The sequence below is a fragment of the Melopsittacus undulatus genome, chromosome 8 (genome assembly GCF_012275295.1).
Source record: "Melopsittacus undulatus isolate bMelUnd1 chromosome 8, bMelUnd1.mat.Z, whole genome shotgun sequence".
Lineage (NCBI taxonomy): Eukaryota > Metazoa > Chordata > Aves > Psittaciformes > Psittaculidae > Melopsittacus > Melopsittacus undulatus.
The window spans coordinates 48481056-48498649 of NC_047534.1; the positions used below are offsets into that span (position 1 = coordinate 48481056).

Consider the following 17594-nt stretch of genomic DNA (forward strand, 5'->3'; position numbering starts at 1 on the left):
TAAGTGACCCCCATCGTTCATCCTGCCAGTATGTGAAGGATGTGTTGCAGTGCCAGCACTCCCCTTGCCACTAATGCTTGTCATTCACTCTTCTGACAGGCCCAAACCAAAACTATTCCCACTTCTGAAAGGGAAGGTTAAAATATTTATTTCGGCTCATAATGGCCTCCCTGATTTAGTGAAGTATCATTTTTCCTGTTGCCTCTGTCGTTTGCAGGTCACTAGAAGGACTGAAAACATTCAGTTACTTGGAAGAGCTGATCTTGGACAACAATCTACTCGGAAATGACCTTCTGTTACCCAAGTTACCCCACCTCCATACCTTAACGCTCAACAAGAACCAAATATCCTTTCAAAGAAGTACCTGCAAAATGTCAAATGAGTTTTATGTGTCAGCCAAATTAAAGCATGTGAAATATAGTTCATGTGCAGACAAAGCATTCTCTCGTTTGGCACCTGGAATACTTCATAATAATTTATTATAGGTCATTCATAAATGAAATGCACCATTATATCTTCCTGTTGCTCCATTTTAGTGAGAGATCTAAGTTATGGCTCTGAAGAAATCTTTCTAATAGATAAAATAGAGAAAGAAAATAATGTCAGTGCTACCAGTGCGCTGCAGTTCCTGTGTTTGCTTGGGGTTCTGTTGCAGGCTGACCTCTAGTGGAATAGCGAGTGCAGTGAAACGCTATTAAGTTCTCATACTTTAAATAGCTCTTAAAACGTTAAAGTAAAATAAAATAATAATAAAAACCCCACAAACAACAAGAAATGTATACCTTTCTCTATTTTAATGAAGGTGGTAATATACACGATTTGGTATCTGCTGTCCAACCGCAGCTGTAAAAGCAAGTCACTGTGTTCTTGGTGTTCCAACTTCACATAAATTCATATAAAATGCTGTCCAAATCAAGGTCTTGATACATTAAAGTATTTAGATGGGTGGTTAAGGCCATTCATAAACAGTCAGTCACTTCTTCCTATGCCCAAAGTTAGTGCCTGCTTAAGTTTATTCTGAATAAATATTTCAGTATTTGCCTAAGTACTCTGCTGAGTCAGAGCCCCTAGTCTGTAGGCTTATAGATAATGGTCTATAAAAACTAATTATCTGCAAGGGCTGGGCATGGAATTGATTATTAAATAATTTCCCATACTTTGACCCTTCTGAGGATTTGTGTAATACATGGTTTTACAAAACTGAAGGGCGATCAAACTGCTGCCAAAAGGCCAACTGAGGCCTGCAGAGTCTTACAGCACAGACCATGAAAGACTTTTCCTTGTAATTGCAGCGTAAGGACAAGGCTGCTCAACTGCAGGCTTTTATTACAGACAATGTAAACAGAGAGCAATTTACCTCCTACTAGAGCAGAATCCACCTACTGAGGAGAATAAAAATAACTGCAGATTCTGTGATTTCTGCACTTATTTTTTTGACTCTATAAATAAATAGAAATCAGCAGAGTAACTTTTATTCCCAGTGGCCTGGAAATTTGCCAAGGGTGTCTCTTAAGCTGTAACAATCATTACTGTACTAAATATTTGGCTAGATTTCTGGTTAATGCCAGGATTCTGTGGGTTGGATTTGAGTAACTGCTTTTATTGTTTATTTTATTGTTTTCTGCCACATAAAATCTGAACTGATAAAGAATGTAGAGGAACATTTTCGCTGATGCTATGTGTGATGGTATGCCTGGTGCATCACATCTCTTCCTACAAAGCATGAAACGTCAATTTGGCCATAAGACCAAAGACCATGTGAGTATATTTGTTGTTTGAGGGGGTGTCAAGGACTAGCTTTGCATTTGTGAAAAGCAGGCAGGTGTATTCAGTAAGAACTTGCTGAGCAAAATCAGAGGGAAAAAATTATCCCCTCAGTAGTATTCTTTAAAGAGTCCCTGCTGGTATCACAGACATATTTAAAATGCTGTTGTCAAGTGAGTAAGCTCTCAAAGACAATGATAACTTGATAAGAAGGATTTGATTTATTCTGGGATTTTATTTTTTTATTCAATCTTGAAACTATGACATTAGAGCTTGGAGGCCATTGAGCTATCTGGGTTCTAGCAATATTGTATGCATTTTGTAATGTGCTGACATAATTTAATAGAGGAGTTACAGAAATGCTTGTAAAACACCTAATGTATACAAACTGCCTAGAGAATTAAAAACAACCATTGTCCATCATTAACATTTTGAGCTCTAGGGAGGATCTCTTGTAGGAAAGATAACAGCGGTCTTCAGAAGCATGGAGACCTTCCAGATTCCTGTTTTCAGTGTGTAACCCTGTTTGAAAAAGGTCTCCTTTGAACTGGAACCACTTCTGTTAATGAATGCTTTCTCTATAGAATTCTTTGAAAAATGTTCAAAAAAAATGTACATTTAGTAGACTAATGAAATACATCACAGGAAAGATTGTTTAGTGTATGACAGTTGTACTACAGGAAGGACACAAGGGAACATAGAATACTCATCTGAAACAAAACTTCAACTGGTGGAATATTACCATATATACCTAAATGTCTACATTATATATACATATGGACAGAGAGATAGGAAAACAAACAAAAAGGCAAACCGACCCCTGTGAAAACTGGAATAACATGTAAACTTTAAAACTCATATGAGCATCTCTTAGTATTATAATGCTCTTTGCTATTTCTCATTTTAGTTTGGCTTAATTTTGATTCAGATCCTGCTTTGATAGCTTTGATTTATGGGTCACTTATTGTGTGGCACTGTATGTGTAAATAACGCTTGGTCCTTCCTGACATAATGTCTGGATACACTCTGCAAATGTGAAAGCTTATCTCTAAATCAAGTAAATACTTAGAACAATCGTCTGTTTCTTTTTCTTCAAATACTCATTTGAGTATTTCAGTTTCAGTTAAGCCACTACCATTTTCTACTAGAAGTGGAAGAAGCAAATTTAAATATTACTATTTTAAATACAGTTTCCTAGTGTTATACATCAGCTTTTCTGTGATACGTAACCTGTTAACAATATTTTAAAATGCAACCCCTATACCTGTAATACAGAAAGGATAGTTATCAATATTGTGCATTATTGGATTGCATTTCTCTAGCATGTGTTTTTTCATTTGTATCCTATGTTTCTACGAAAGTCTGATTTACTTTTGGAAAACACATCACCTTAGTTCCTCTATCAGACACAATGGGTGGCATAAAGCAGTACAGACATGCTGGAAGGAAGGGATATTATCCAGAGGGGCCTTGACAGGCTTGAGAATGGGTCCATGCAAACCTCATGAAGTTCAACAAGGCCAAGGTCAAGGTCCTGCACCTGGGTCAGGCCAATCCCAATCATAAATACAGGTTGTGCAGAGATTGGATTGAGAGCAGTCCTGCTGACAAAGTTTTGGGAGTGTTGGTAGACAAGAAGCTTGACATAAGCTGGCAGTGTGTGCTTGCAGCCCAGAAACCAACCATATTCTGGGCTTAATCAAAAGGAGCGTGACCAGCAGGTCAAGGGGTTTTCCCCCTGTACTCTCTTCTGGTGGGACCTCACCTGCAGTTCTGCATCCAGCTCTTGGGCCCCCAACACAAGAGGGACATGGAACTGTTGGAATGAGTCCAGAGGAGGAACACAATGATGCTCAGAGGGCTGGAGCACCTCTCCTATGAAGACAGGCTTAGGGAGATGGGGCTGTTCAGTCTGCAGAAGAGAAGGCTGAGTTGAGACTTTATAGCAGCCTTCCAGTACCTAAAGGGGGCCTAAAAAATAGGGAGAGGGACTTTTTACAAGAGCATGTAGTGACAGGACAAGGGGAATTGGCTTTAAACTGACAGATGGCAAATTTAGATTAGATATTAGGAAGAAGTAATTTACGGTGAGGGTGGTGAAGAACTGGAACAGGTTGCCCAGAGAAACTGTTGATGCCCCATCCCTGACACTGTTCAAAGCCAGGTTGCGTGGGGTTTGGAGCAACCTGTTCTAGTGGAAGGTGTCCCTGCCCATGTCAGGGGGGTTGGGACTGCTTGATGTTTAAGGTCCCTTACAACCCAAACCACTCTATGGTTCTGTGGTAAGATGGGTGGTAGGTAAGAAGTTGTTTTTGGAAGAGCACTCATCACTACACTCAGCTATGCTTGTAGTCGTAAGCCTCATTTCTCCTTTTCACTGTGTTGACTAGATACTAAGAATCAGTCACAGAACTTCTAAATAAACTTATTCCTCTGTGTGTGTTACATCAGTGTGAAGTTTCTTGACTTTTCATTGTGCTCGCCATGGCTGGCATTACAGTTGGACTATACAGTGTAGGCATTTCAGTTTCCTTTATGCTTCAGTCTTTTTAGTATTTGGTAAAACTACTCAAAAGGGTAGCAGTTATAATTTGTCAAATATATATACATGTATGCTGAAAATTAGATGGTGTTCACTGCCTCACTGCAAAGTAGACAAGTCTGATAATTAATGAGATCTGTGATTCTCTGAAGTAAAAGCCCTGTTACTTTAGTTAGTCCAGTGAGCTGGTCATCCATTAAACATACATTCTATATACTTCTGAGGAACTGATACCAAAATTAGTTTACAATAAAAATGTTGAATGTAGATGTAGAATTAGGGTATTGAATCTAGGTCTAGGTTTTGAATGGTTTAGAAGAAAGCCAAAATTAGTTAGAGCTGGGCAGAATGCCTTTAGTGGTATATATGTTACTTATGGCAAGATAAGTTATCAGTATGGTTCAGATCTAAGGATTGTATGTTTTTGAGCCTTTGAAAACAGCATGGATATAGTACCTTAACTGAAGAATGTACCAAAAAGTATTTGTGGTATAATCTGTCTTCACAAAAGTCTCATCGTAATGCTCAACAGTTACAGCTTTATTTAACCCCCAAACTGTAGACTGTAACTTATTTTGCCTTTGTTTGTTCCTACATTGTCCTGAAGTGCTTGAAGACCCAGAAGTCCCAGTCTGACCAGAATCCCATTAGGTTAAGTGCTGAAGACGTCGTGCTTAGGTTGAATGAGTAAGTTCAAGACGTAAATTGTCTCTTATTATGTACAGTTCCCTATCTTCACTAAACAAAATGTAAGCTGAAATGGTCAGCTGTTATATATACACGCACAGAGCAGTCTTTCTATATATATGTCTGAACTCTCCATGCTGTAGTTGTGGATTTAGCTAAATCTGAGTGTGGCTTGTTGGACAACTGCAGGACCTGATGAGCCGAAAATCTTTCTTCTAGAATAAAATGTACCCACAGTAAAAATTAAGTAATGTAAATGTCTAATGCCAAATGCCAAACATCTGTGGAAGAGGGAGCTAATTTTAAGTCCAGGTGATTCCTTATCCTGTTCTACAGCAGTGCTCAGACCGGTTGAACTCCATATGTCAGAACTTTAAAAAAATGTGTGAGCAGCTGCTTTATTCTTGATCATTTCTGTGCTGCTTTGGGAACCTTAAGCAATATTTGGACAGAATAGGTGAAAATCCAAACAAAAACAAACCTTGAAAAAAAAGGAGCATATGGTTTCAGGATGGAAGTCTCTAGTCAACCAGAAATATAGTTTGATTACAGGAATGGAAATGTATCTCCTTTTTCTCACATTTGTGTACCTAACAGTGTTGATACCTGGTCTTAAAACCTGCAGCTTTGGAACCACAGGCTTTCTGAAATACCCCTAAATGTACTGGCAACTCTGGCTACTCACAGAAAACTAATGCTGCTTCCAGTAAACAGAGTGGGATTTTTTTCCCCATGTATTCAGTATGCAGGAAGCTCTCCAGGAGATATATAGACTTAGTTAATTGCAACTGGTGCTGCACCTTTTCTTTCTTGAGTAAAATGGTTTTAAAATCAGTGAACAAGTCCTTATCTCAAGGCCTTATCTCCCTACCAGAAAGGTTTCAGGCCAGAACGTGGCATACAAATGACTGTGCATGACATCCTATTGCACATAGAGAAGGGGAAAATGTATACTTGCATATTGCAAGCTATTTCTGTGGGTATCCAACCTTGAAGACCTAGCATATTCTAATGGAAAAGCGTTCAGGTGGCAAAGATCTTTTCACACTGCATTCAGAGGAGAATTGGTAACTTCTGCTTCAAGGCTATTTTGCCTGTGGAAAAGCTTGTGATTGCTACATCATGTTTGTGATAAACTTAATTGAAGCAAATGTTTCAAATGGTAATAAATATAGATACCTTGTTCATTTATGACTCTGGTAGAAGTGCTATCCAGCTGTTTTAATGTTAGGTTGATTGCAGCACTTGCATGACAGATGGTTAGTTGGCAGAAGACTTTTGAATGACAGTTTGGGGTCTTTCTATGCAGTGGTCTGTAATTCTGTGTGATATTTCTGATATTCTCTTTATATTAAAAATATTTTGAATGTGAAATTGATTGCTCTTCACTTTGTCACTTTGCTTCCAAGAACTTCCAAAAGCAATAACCATAGAAGGTCATTAAACACAAAAAGCTCTCCTGTGACTCTTTTGGGGAAGTAGAATGGCTAAAAATTTGAAAAGACTATGTAGAACTTTTTGAAAGAAAATGGTGGAGCAACGTGGAAAGCACTGAGAGAGAACAGGAGTGGTTACTTTTCTCATAAAGTTAGTGCATTTGAGTGTGTGACTTGTAAAAATTGCTGGCAGAGAAAAGAGTTACAGAAAGAGATCCCAGATTTTCTTGCATACTTCATACTCTATGAAAAAAAATAGAGTGGTGAGATAGTAAATACATATAAATTTGTTTGGACAGTTACAGGTTAGCATAGCCTTTCTGTAGAGTTACATAAAATAATTTAATTTGAAAACTGTTATCAAAGGTTATGTTTCTGCATAGGTTTGACCAGCAGTTGTCCCTGAACAACAAGCATGCATATGGTTATGCCAAAAATATCAATGAGAGAGGAAGCTGTATGGCATTTTGGCATGACCAGCATTAGTCCTCAGTACTTAAAGCAGCTGGGCCCTTATATTAATCTATATAAAGGATTCATGCAGCATCTGTACCCTGGATATATGCTGGAGGGACTATTAAAAGGACACAGTTAAAGAGTCTCTTGAGAATACAGAGGTCTGGCATAATATTTTCTGTGTACATTCTGTGTGTATTTTCTAATGTGCACAGCCTCTTAAAAGTAAAACAGAATGGTCATTTTATTATGCTAGCTATCACAAGACACAGGTCAACATCAAAGTGTCTGTCCCTGCTTGTGAGGTTCTCCTAAAATTTACTAAGCAAAGTACAGTCATAGAATCATAGAATAGTTAGGACTGGAAAGGACCTCAAGATCATCTAGTTCCAACCCCCCTACCATGGGCAGGGACACCTCACACTAAACCATATCACCCAAGGCTTCATCCAACCTGGTCTTGAACACCGCCAGGGATGGAGCATTCACTACCTCCCTGGGCAACCCATTCCAGTAACATTGTACTGTCCTCTTGGAGTTTACGCCTTTGACATCGTTCAAACATAACATTCTCTAGGGACAATGTAACTTTTAAATCACAGTAATCCTTCCTTAGTAGTAGTCTGGAATACTGTGGAACTAATCCTTGAAGGGTTTGTAATGAGCGACAGTCCTGCTAGCACTAGAATTTTACTGCAGCCTACAGGCTTTTCTACAAAACAAACAAACAAAAATATGATGATCTTGCATAGACAGTTAATTCTTAACCAGAGAAGGGAGGTACATAATTTGCTTTGGATTTTGCTTATTCTTTTTGTATTCTGGAGAACCTCAGAAACTATGGTATTGGGTACCAGATAATGAGTGAAAATAGACGAGACAGAACATTCTGATTTGTAGGATATTTTTTATTACATAAAACTGTATTGCGCCGCAGCTTAACTGGAGCTACCATAGTACTATATTTTCTAAATAATTATATTGCTAATGTCTTAATGTTGCTGGTAGCATTTGTTTTTCTGAACAGAAAATATGGTGACATAGTTGTGCATGCGTGTGCATCTGTGAACAGTCTACTGTAAATATGCATGTGCAGTATACCTAAGTGTAACACAATGATGAGGCATAACAAAGTTAACATGAGTGTTTCCCAAATTTGAAACTAGGAATAGTGCAGGAAATCAGTATAATCTTTTGATGAGGGAATTTTAAAGTATGTCTAGTATGTTTCTGTGAACTATTCATGATGGCAAGGTTGTGTTTTTGGAGGGGCCGTTGTTCTGTATAGGTGCTGAGAAAGAATGATTTAACTAAAGAGTTTAAATTTTTTGTTACAAATTTTTATTTTAGTCAATACCTGTTAAAGAGGCATCAATAGTAGATTGGTAGTGATGACACTGTTGAATTAAGAGGTGGAATCACTGTACTAAGGTACTTTAATTGTCATCACAGTGACACTTTCAACCAGTTTTCAAACAATAGACCTTAGTGTAGTATTTGCATCACTGTTACCTAGTCACCTGGTGAAATGGTAGCTTTAGAAAGATCAGTTTAGGGTTGTTGTTAAGAAGTTTAAATAAATAAAATTTAACTAGCACTGTCCACGCATTTAATTGTGGTTTTCCTTTTCTGAGGAAATGGAACTGAAATTCATCTTAGAAATGGCACAGCAGGATTTTGCAACTCTTTGGTCTGATTGCACTAATATAGCATTCCTTCGGCTGCCACAATAAACCATAAAAAGGAAGCTGGCAGGAAAGTTTCAGACTTGCTTATGATTTTCTCCCTCTGTATTTTTCTAGCACTGTATTAAAAAACCTTTCCACTTTTGGTGGCATCATATAGTTACAGTATTGTGATTAAAATAAGTATATGACATGCTAATTAACAGTACACCAGAACTGCATCATGACTTATGACTCATCTCCCAGAAACAATCATGAGAATTTGAATGGGATATAATTTATTGTTTTCCTACGTGCTTTATAAAGAATAACTGTGGTGGCAGGTAGATGGGGCTTCTTGGAAAAATAATCTGTACCTTGCTGTTTTTTTTCGTTGAGAGGGATAAGAAAAAATAGTTTACATTGTAGAATCACAGAGCAGTTTGGGTTGGTAGTTCTAGTATCTGCCACGGAAAGGGATACCTTCCACTAGAACAGGTTGCTCAAAGCCACATCCAGCCTTGCCTTGAACGCTGCCAGGGATGGGGCATCCACAGCTTCTCTGGGCAACCTGTTCCAATGTCTCAGGAACTCCACAGTAAAGAACTTCTTCCTAATATCTAATCTAAATCTGCTGTCTGTCAGCTTAAAACCATTCTCCTTTGTCCTGTCACTTCATGCCCTTGTAAAAAATCCCTCTCTAGATTTGTTGTAGGCCTCCAGAACAGGATTTTTAATTGTTTTTTTTATGATATAACTGCTGATTCTGTCACAAAAAAGTTGACTATGATAAGCTACAGGTTGGTTTGTTCTCAGGTGTTACTGGTGCCCTAGTATTTTGGGGCTGTCCAAGCCTGCAAAACTTCAACTTTCTGTGCATTAGCAACCTTCTACATTTCTGGTGATGATGTCAGATTCTTGGGGTTTGTCCTGTGCATGTATTTCTGTTTCTTTTGCAGCTGAAATGGAAATAATTCAGTATTTATTTAATTTGAGGCACAGGAGTAAATGATACAAGGCTTGGAGGGTCTCACACTGAACTACATGGTAAAAATCTGTGTGAGATTCCTGGTCATCTCTGTCATAAAAATTTTTAGGGAGGTCTTCCTGCATCTAAAATCAGTGCTAAGGGTTTAGATGTGAGATGTTAGAATCTAGTCACTACTTGCCAGATTTGAGATTTAGATTTTTGAGATTCAGTTTACCAAATACTGTTATTTACCCAAAGCTCTTAGTGAAATTGTTGTGTCTCCCTTTTGCCTGCATTCTGTAGGACTTTGATGCATAGTCTCACTTTTTTTTTTTGAAATCTAAGCTGATACTGCTCTTCATCATTATATATCTAAATACATTTTGATATTTGCCCTTAAGTATGCATGGTCAGATGGGAGTTAGAACGCTTGTAAGCAAATTGTTGAAGAGAATACCTTCTACCCCTGAAACAGCTCTACTGAATTGCCAGGTATTCTGCATATTTACTCCATAGAAAACACAAAAAGCTTGTGTGGTGGCTTGTTGTGTTTTTTGGTTAGTTGGTTTCATTTTTGTTTGGTTTGGGTTTTTTTATCCTTTTGATAGGTAATGGCCAGATGCAATCCAAGCCTTTCAATAGCTAACCCTGTGTGATATTGCTGTTATGGAAATTGTCTTTGGTAATAATAAACTATTTCTTTCAGGGAATCTTTTCGTAACTTAAGCCATCCTGCAAGGAATTAAGTGTTTCTCCTGTCTGAGGGAGGATGCCAGACTCAAGCACGTGTGTAACAGTCTTAGGAAACTTTTAAAAAGCCTTTTGCTTGAACGTATGTGGAAAAACAGCTTGTGACCTTCTCATCACAGTCACATACGTCCTGAAAGAGCCATAAAAAGTTTATGCATAAGCTTGAGGTCCAGATATGAGAAGATGAGAATTAGCACCAGACTTTAATTAGGAATTCATCCTGGTTACCAAAAATCATTTGTATCTGGTGGTGCTACAAAAAGACGATTGTTCTTAGGTTTTGGTTGATTACTTGCTGACATACAACATTCCATGATATGGCTTTGCCAAACTGAAAGTTATCACTTTTACCTTTTTAGTTAATTCACAGAACTAATTTCAAGCCCTCATTTTTCTCACTTGTACGAAGTATTTGAATATAATTCCTTATGCCTTATGGGACAGAACATTAAGCATAGAAACACTTATTTTCATCTATTAATGTTAGTAATTATCAGCATTAATCCCATGTGTGTTTGGAAATAAAATTTAAGGCTTGTAAAAGGAAGACTGCATTTTTAACAGAGAAGCTGCTCTTTCCATTCGGTATTGCTTCTGTTGCCCTTAAGATATTGGGGTGAAGAAATAAAGCAAATTCCATCAGCTAAAAATAACAAAGATAACAGAAACACATAAATCAAGTATAAATAATAACACGAGTGAACTGAGGATTTAAAACAATAGTTGTGGTCTCTTAACAGCAGGAGTGGATAAAACCACAGCAATTAAATGCCCTTTAATGGTTTAAAATAATTACTATTGTCTTAGACAGTCAGTTTTTAAACAATGAAAACTTCTTCCATGCATTTGCATGACATCTTTTTTGAAAATCACACCATTTTCTTTGCATGTAAATTAAAGTAAATAAAAATGTATAGTTTGGGCCTTGGAGACTGTCACACTATACTTTACCGAAGTAATTTATTTGATCAATCAACAGTGTGCAAATGGCTGAATATTGTTATGTGTAAACCTAAGCTGTGATTTCCAATGTTGCAGTGATTAAAAGATAATTTAACCATTATTTGCTTGTTTAATGTAGTTTACAATATCAAAGGTGTATTGTCATTACTTATATTCTGAGGAATATAGTTTAAAAGCCTCATGAACATCAAAATAGATGGCTATTTTAATGAAAAAAATATGCTTTACACAACTTTAAAGTTTCATCTATAAAATACTTGTAATACCGAAGTCTTTAAGTTGCACTTAGTGAAGCATTAATTGACATACACTAATAGAGTAATTACAAATGCGTTACTGGGGCATTCAAAATATTTATATGCTGGGAATGAATGTAGGCTGTTGTCATTTGACTTTTTTCCTTCTTTTTTTTTTTTCTTAAACTCATTTTCCAGTGGACTGAATATATTAGTGATGAATGTGCTGTGAAACTAACTGTTTGTTTCCATGCTGGGAAAGTTTCATGGCTCCAGCAATTGCTAGCCATTTTACTGCACAGCATCCATCATTTTGTCAAAGTTTTAATGTTTTTTACTGAACCACCTAGGAAAGAAAGGGGGAGAAAAGAATGACAAAACAGCCAAATTCTTTCATTTCATGCCAAAAAAATGACTGAGGTTTATCCTTGTTTGCCATTGGAACAATTAATGTGACATTTTCCCAAATGCCATACTAAACTTGATTGTCAGTTATTGAAATGTATGTTTATATCGGGAGTGGTGCAATTCTAAATGCTTTTTTCATCAATGTCATTGAATCCTTAACCCACAACCTTTGAAACATAACCGAGTTAGAAAGACTTTTGGACCATTTGGCTGAAGTTGTGCCCTCACTACAGTATCTCAGTTTGCTTGGAAACATGGCGTGCCCAAATGAACTGGTCTGCAAAGAGAAGGATGAAGATGACTACCAGAGATACAGGTTAGTGTTTCCACTTGTAAATGTGGTAAGGTGTGTCACTTTTGTTTTGTTACTGGAAAAATACTGAACTGAAACCAACTCGAGTCTCAAACCAGATCTGCACTCTATTGTGAAGGCATAGTTTCATATTCTGCAATGAAACACTTGGGAATTTGAATAACACCATTTTGGTGAGATCACTCTCAGGAACCCATTTCAAACAATATTTCAGTGCTGTACAGCTCATGTTTGAGTTGAGCAGGTGTGCACAGGATTTTCTGAATGTAAGTCCTCATAGGTGCCTACTTACAAGCCTGCCTTTCTGTAAGGCAACACAACATACGCAGAGGATGACAGTCAATAAAATTAACTACACTGGGACAGTTGCATTGTCTTTTGCCAACACTGGATTATGGTGATGAGTTTCTTCTCTAGGCTCTGTTAAAGGCACTATTATCTCTAAGGTACTGTTAAAGAGCATAGAAGAAAGGATTCCTATGTTGTGCTGCTTTACTCAGAGTGGTTAGTGTTTAGATTAAACTAACCCCCCCAAACTATCTCTATAATGCCATTTTAATGAGCTAGATTACACAAAAGGTCATCTGGAAATTAATATGGAAGCCTGTTAAAATACCATATGTCCAACTGATCCAACAGAAATGTTGCAAAATAATTACAAGGTTTATTTTTTAATAAATAAAATTACTTGTGCCCGATAACTGTAAGTATAGGTCCAAAATCTACAGAATATCTGCTGAAGTGACATAATTTTCCTATTTATAACTTTAAAGGCAAGTGATTATAAAAAAAACCAAAAGAACAAAAAACAGAGCAATAGTTGGAATTCTTCCTTGCTCATGTCTGGTACAGGGTTTCAGTCTCTGCGTGCTGGTTCTTTTCACGTCAACTGAAAATGGCTGTCTGAGGCAAGTCAAGAGCAAAGCAGCACCAAGAAGCACTGGTCACCATGCAGCAACTTTGCAGAGCATGAGCTTACTTTTTATCAGCAGATCACCTGCAGTATTCAGAGTTATATAGTAAACCACCGATTTTATCTTCATGTAATCCAAACTCTGCTGTAGGAGTTATTATAGCACAATACAAAGTGACAAAGACTAAAAGCAGGTTTATTGGGAAATGGCATGAATTCCATGCACCAGTTTATTGCTTGGAAATGCTGTAGGATGAAACAGCAGCACAGCTGTCTTGGGTGTGGATATATTTTTTTCTTTGTTCCAAATTTTTGAGCTGGATTTCTAGATTATCTTTAATGTAAATACTTTTACCTTCTAATGATTCAACTTTTGAATCCAGTTTACCTGTGGAGTTTTGGTTTTCACCACTTAGAGCAGCCTAATTTCAATAAAATATTTTCCCATTGCTTTCACACTAAAGTGGAATGTATGCCTACTATCCAGTTTTCAAGAGTCTGAAAGCGCTGTCTCTATGTAAATTTATGTGACATTTGCACTAGAGAATTGCTTAAAAAATGAATTATATTTCTGCAGTTTACTGTTTTTCACTTTAAGTATGTTTTCTGACAATATGTCTCCTATTAATCATTTAAGCAAAAGTAGTACATTAAAGGAGCCATTCAGAGGCAAGAACCCATGGTTCATTTAGTGCTGTCTGAAAAAATTCTTTATTGATTGACATCCTCTGTGGTTATGTGATGTAATATTTATAGTATGTCACACAGCCATACATCAAAACAAGAATGTCTGTTGTTTCATTTCAGTGCAAAAATGTTGATTTCAGGGAGGTCAAGGTAGTTTTAGGTCACCTCATGGAAAACCACAGTGTCAAAGTGTGAAGTGATTGTATTCATGCATCTGTTTGAAACTGCAACGTTGTTTCCTTTCTCTTTGCCCTCAGTTTTTCAACCCCTCTTTTTGTGGGTTTTTGGGTTTTTTTTGTTTTTAATTTTTTTATTAAACTAGGTTAATTAACTCTTTAAAGAAAGAAGAATGGCTTTGTAATTAGTTGAATGATTTGTGGGTCTGCTGTAACAATGAATTCTTTCTGATCCTTTTCTCTAATTATTTGTTACACTATATGAAATTCATTTTTAAGTTAATATTAGACTCAAAAAACCCAGAAATGTCTGTCTGTCTATCTGTCTCTTTACCTAGTGGGAAATGTATTCACCTACATGGTGGAACTGAATAGAAACACTGCTAATTTTATTCTGAATAGCTACATCAGAGTTTTGAATACGTGTTCTGAAGCATCTAGGACAATTTTTTCTTCCTTCTCTTAAGTCTGCAGATGTATCTCACAGATTTAACAGCAGTAAGCTCTCCTGAGTGAGAAATTATTTGTATTTTATCAAATGTATTACTTCAAGTCTCAAAAGCAAATATCTGATACGCCCATTTAGTCTTTTTTTATGATTTGAAGTAACTTTTTTCCTAATTTTTTTGAGGAAATTTGTCACAAATAAAGCATCAAATGATTGCATTTCAGTGAACCCTAACTGTATAAACATTTTGCTTTACCGTTAAATTTTATTCTGAATAGGAACTTCTTCTAGTAAATTTTTGCAGTGACCATTGGAACCACAGCTTCATTTTTCATTGAGCTTTAATTTCATTCCTACTGAGTTCAATTAGAGTTCAGGCTATTTAATTCCTCAACCAGAAAGGTGCTAGAAATCAAAGCTTTACTTAATCTTCTCATTCCAACAAACTGAAAAGATGTGTAAAACCCCCAAAATCTCAACCTTGCAAAAGTGTGGAAAATCAAATTTTTGACAAAACAAGGTCCAGTGATTTACTGTGATATTAGCAACAGAGATAAAAAATATTACATATTTTAAAAATAATCAGATTTTCTTAGAAATACTTGGAAAATGTATGAAACTATGCTTTTTGTGAAGAAGTTACAATCTGGTATCTCAGGTGATCCAGTGTTATACCTTTTCTGTCACTGTCAATAATAAAACTTTTCCCTAGCTTTTAATTATAAATAAATTTTGCACATAAATATTGTTGTGACTTTTTCACAAAGTAGTTTTTTTTTCTAAGACACATGTGAGTGTGATTTTTTTTTAAGAAAAGCTGTTTTTTTTTTCATTCCTGTTAATTCCTTTCTGCTTTTTAAATGTGTAGAACAAATTGATGAAAACTTTTCTATGTTTGTTACTGGAATTCTTGTTTGGACAGAAGAAAATGGACAGTTCCTTTCTGCAGAATTTTTATAAGCAAACTTAGAATCATAGAATAGTTTGGGCTGGAAAGAACCTTAAGGTCATCCAGTTCCAACTCCTCTGCCATGGGCAGGAGCACCTCAGACTAGACCATGTCACCCAAAGCACTGTCCAATCTGGCCTTGAGATCTCCCAGGGATGGGCAACCTGTTCCAGTGCCTCACCACCCTCACACTAAAGAACTTGTTCCTTATATCTAACCTGAACTTCTCATTCACCATTTGTTACAAGTCTCCATTTGGACATTTAGCTATTGACCTTAACTCTCTGTGTGCAGCCATCCAGCCAATTCTTTACCCACTGTGTGGTCCATCCATCAAATTTACGTCTCTCCAGTTTAGAGACAAGGATGTTGTGCGGGACAGTGTCAAACGCTTTGCACTTGCCAGTGGAGACTGAGGTAAAGAAGTCCTTGAGAATCTCAGCCCTCTTGAAATCAAGGGTACCCTATTCTCCTGCTTCCTTATGGAGAAGGCCCACATTATCCTTAGCCTGTCTTTCGTTTGCAACATACCTATAGAAGACCTTCCTGTTACCTCTGGCAGGACTCAATACTAATTGGGCCTTACCTTTACTAACCTGACCCCTTGCTTCCTTGACAAGACCCTCTATTCTTCCCAGGCTGCCCATCCTTGCTTCCACCTTCTATAAGCTTCTTTTGTCTTTCTGAGTTTTCTCAGCAGCTCCTTATCCATACATGGAGGCCTCCTGGCCTTCTTGCCCCTTTTTCCTTTTAATCAGGATGCAACACTCCTGGGCTTGGAGCAGGTGATCCTTGAATATCAACCAGCATTCTGGGGCCCCACTGCCCTCCTGGGCTTTACTCTGCAGAACCTTACTGGGCTAGCTCCTGTAAAGGCCAAAGTCTGCTCTCTTGAAGTCCAGGGCAGTGAGCTTGCTCCATGCTCTTCTCACTGTCCTGAGGATCTTGAACTCCATCATCTCATGATCACTGCAGCCAAGCATCTGCAGTGCACTGCACTGCCTTGGAACATCACGTTTCCCACCAGCCCCTCCCTATTGGTGAGTACCAGGTGAAGCACGGCATAGGATCATAGAATAGTTAGGACTGGAAAGGACCTCAAGATCATCTAGTTCCAACCCCCCTGCCATGGACAGGGACACCTCACACTAAACCATATCACCCAAGGCTTCATCCAGCCTGGTCTTGAACACTGCCAGGGATGGAGCATTCACTACCTCCCTGGGCAACCCATTCCAGTACCTCACCACCCTAACAGTAAAGGATTTCTTCCTTAGATCCAGTCTAAACCTCTGCTGTTTAAGTTTCAACCCATTACCCCTTGTCCTATCACTACAGTCCCTAATGAATAGTCCCTCCCCAGCATCCCTGTAGGCCCCCTTCAGATACTGGAAGGCTTCTATGAGGTCTCCACGCAGCCTTCTCTTCTCCAGGCTGAACAGCCCCAACTTTCTCAGCTTGTCTTCATATGGGAGGTGCTCCAGCCCCCTGATCATCCTCGTGGCCCTCCTCTGGACTTGTTCTAACAGTTCCATGTCCCTTTTATGTTGAGGACACCAGAACTGCACACAGTACTTCAAGTGAGGCCTCACAAGAGCAGAGTAGAGGGGCAGGATCACCTCCTTCGACCTGCTGGTCACGCTCCTTTTGATGCAGCCCAGAATACAGTTGGCTTTCTGGGCTGTAAGTGCACACTGAAGCCGGCTCATGCTCATTTTCTCATTGGCCAACACCCCCAAGTCCTTCTCCGCAGGACTGCCATGAATTTCCTTTTTGCCCAACCTGTACCTGTGCCTGGGATTGCTCCAACCCAGTTGTAGGACCTTGCACTTGGCATGGTTAAACTTCATGAGGTTGGCATCAGCCCACCTCACAAGCATGTCAGGGTCCCTCTGGATGGCATTCCTTCCCTCTAGCGTATCAACTGAACCACAGAGCTTGGTGTCATCGGCAAACTTGCTGAGGGTGTACTTAATTCCACTGTCCATGTCAGCGACAAAAATATTAAACAAGGCCGGTCCCAACACCGATCCCTGAGGGACACCACTCGTTACTGGTCTCCAGCCAGACATTGAACTGTTGACCACAACACTTTGAGTGCGACCATCCAGCCAGTTCTTTATCCACCGAGTGAGCCACCTATCAAACTGATGTCTCTCCAATTTAGAGACAAGGATGTTGTGCGGGACAGTGATAAACACTTTGCACAAGTCCAGGTAGATGATGTCAGCT

General features: G+C 38.2%; 1 protein-coding gene across 1 annotated transcript in view; it reads left to right on the forward strand.

Annotated features, from left to right (window-relative positions):
- LRMDA (leucine rich melanocyte differentiation associated) overlaps positions 1–17594 on the forward strand; it is a 663971-nt gene that overhangs the window by 357807 nt on the left and 288570 nt on the right. The window contains exons 3-4 of the mRNA XM_013129955.3: positions 218–344; positions 12053–12192. Of these exons, the coding sequence (XP_012985409.1) occupies positions 218–344; positions 12053–12192 (267 nt within the window). The remainder of the gene's footprint in view (positions 1–217; positions 345–12052; positions 12193–17594) is intronic.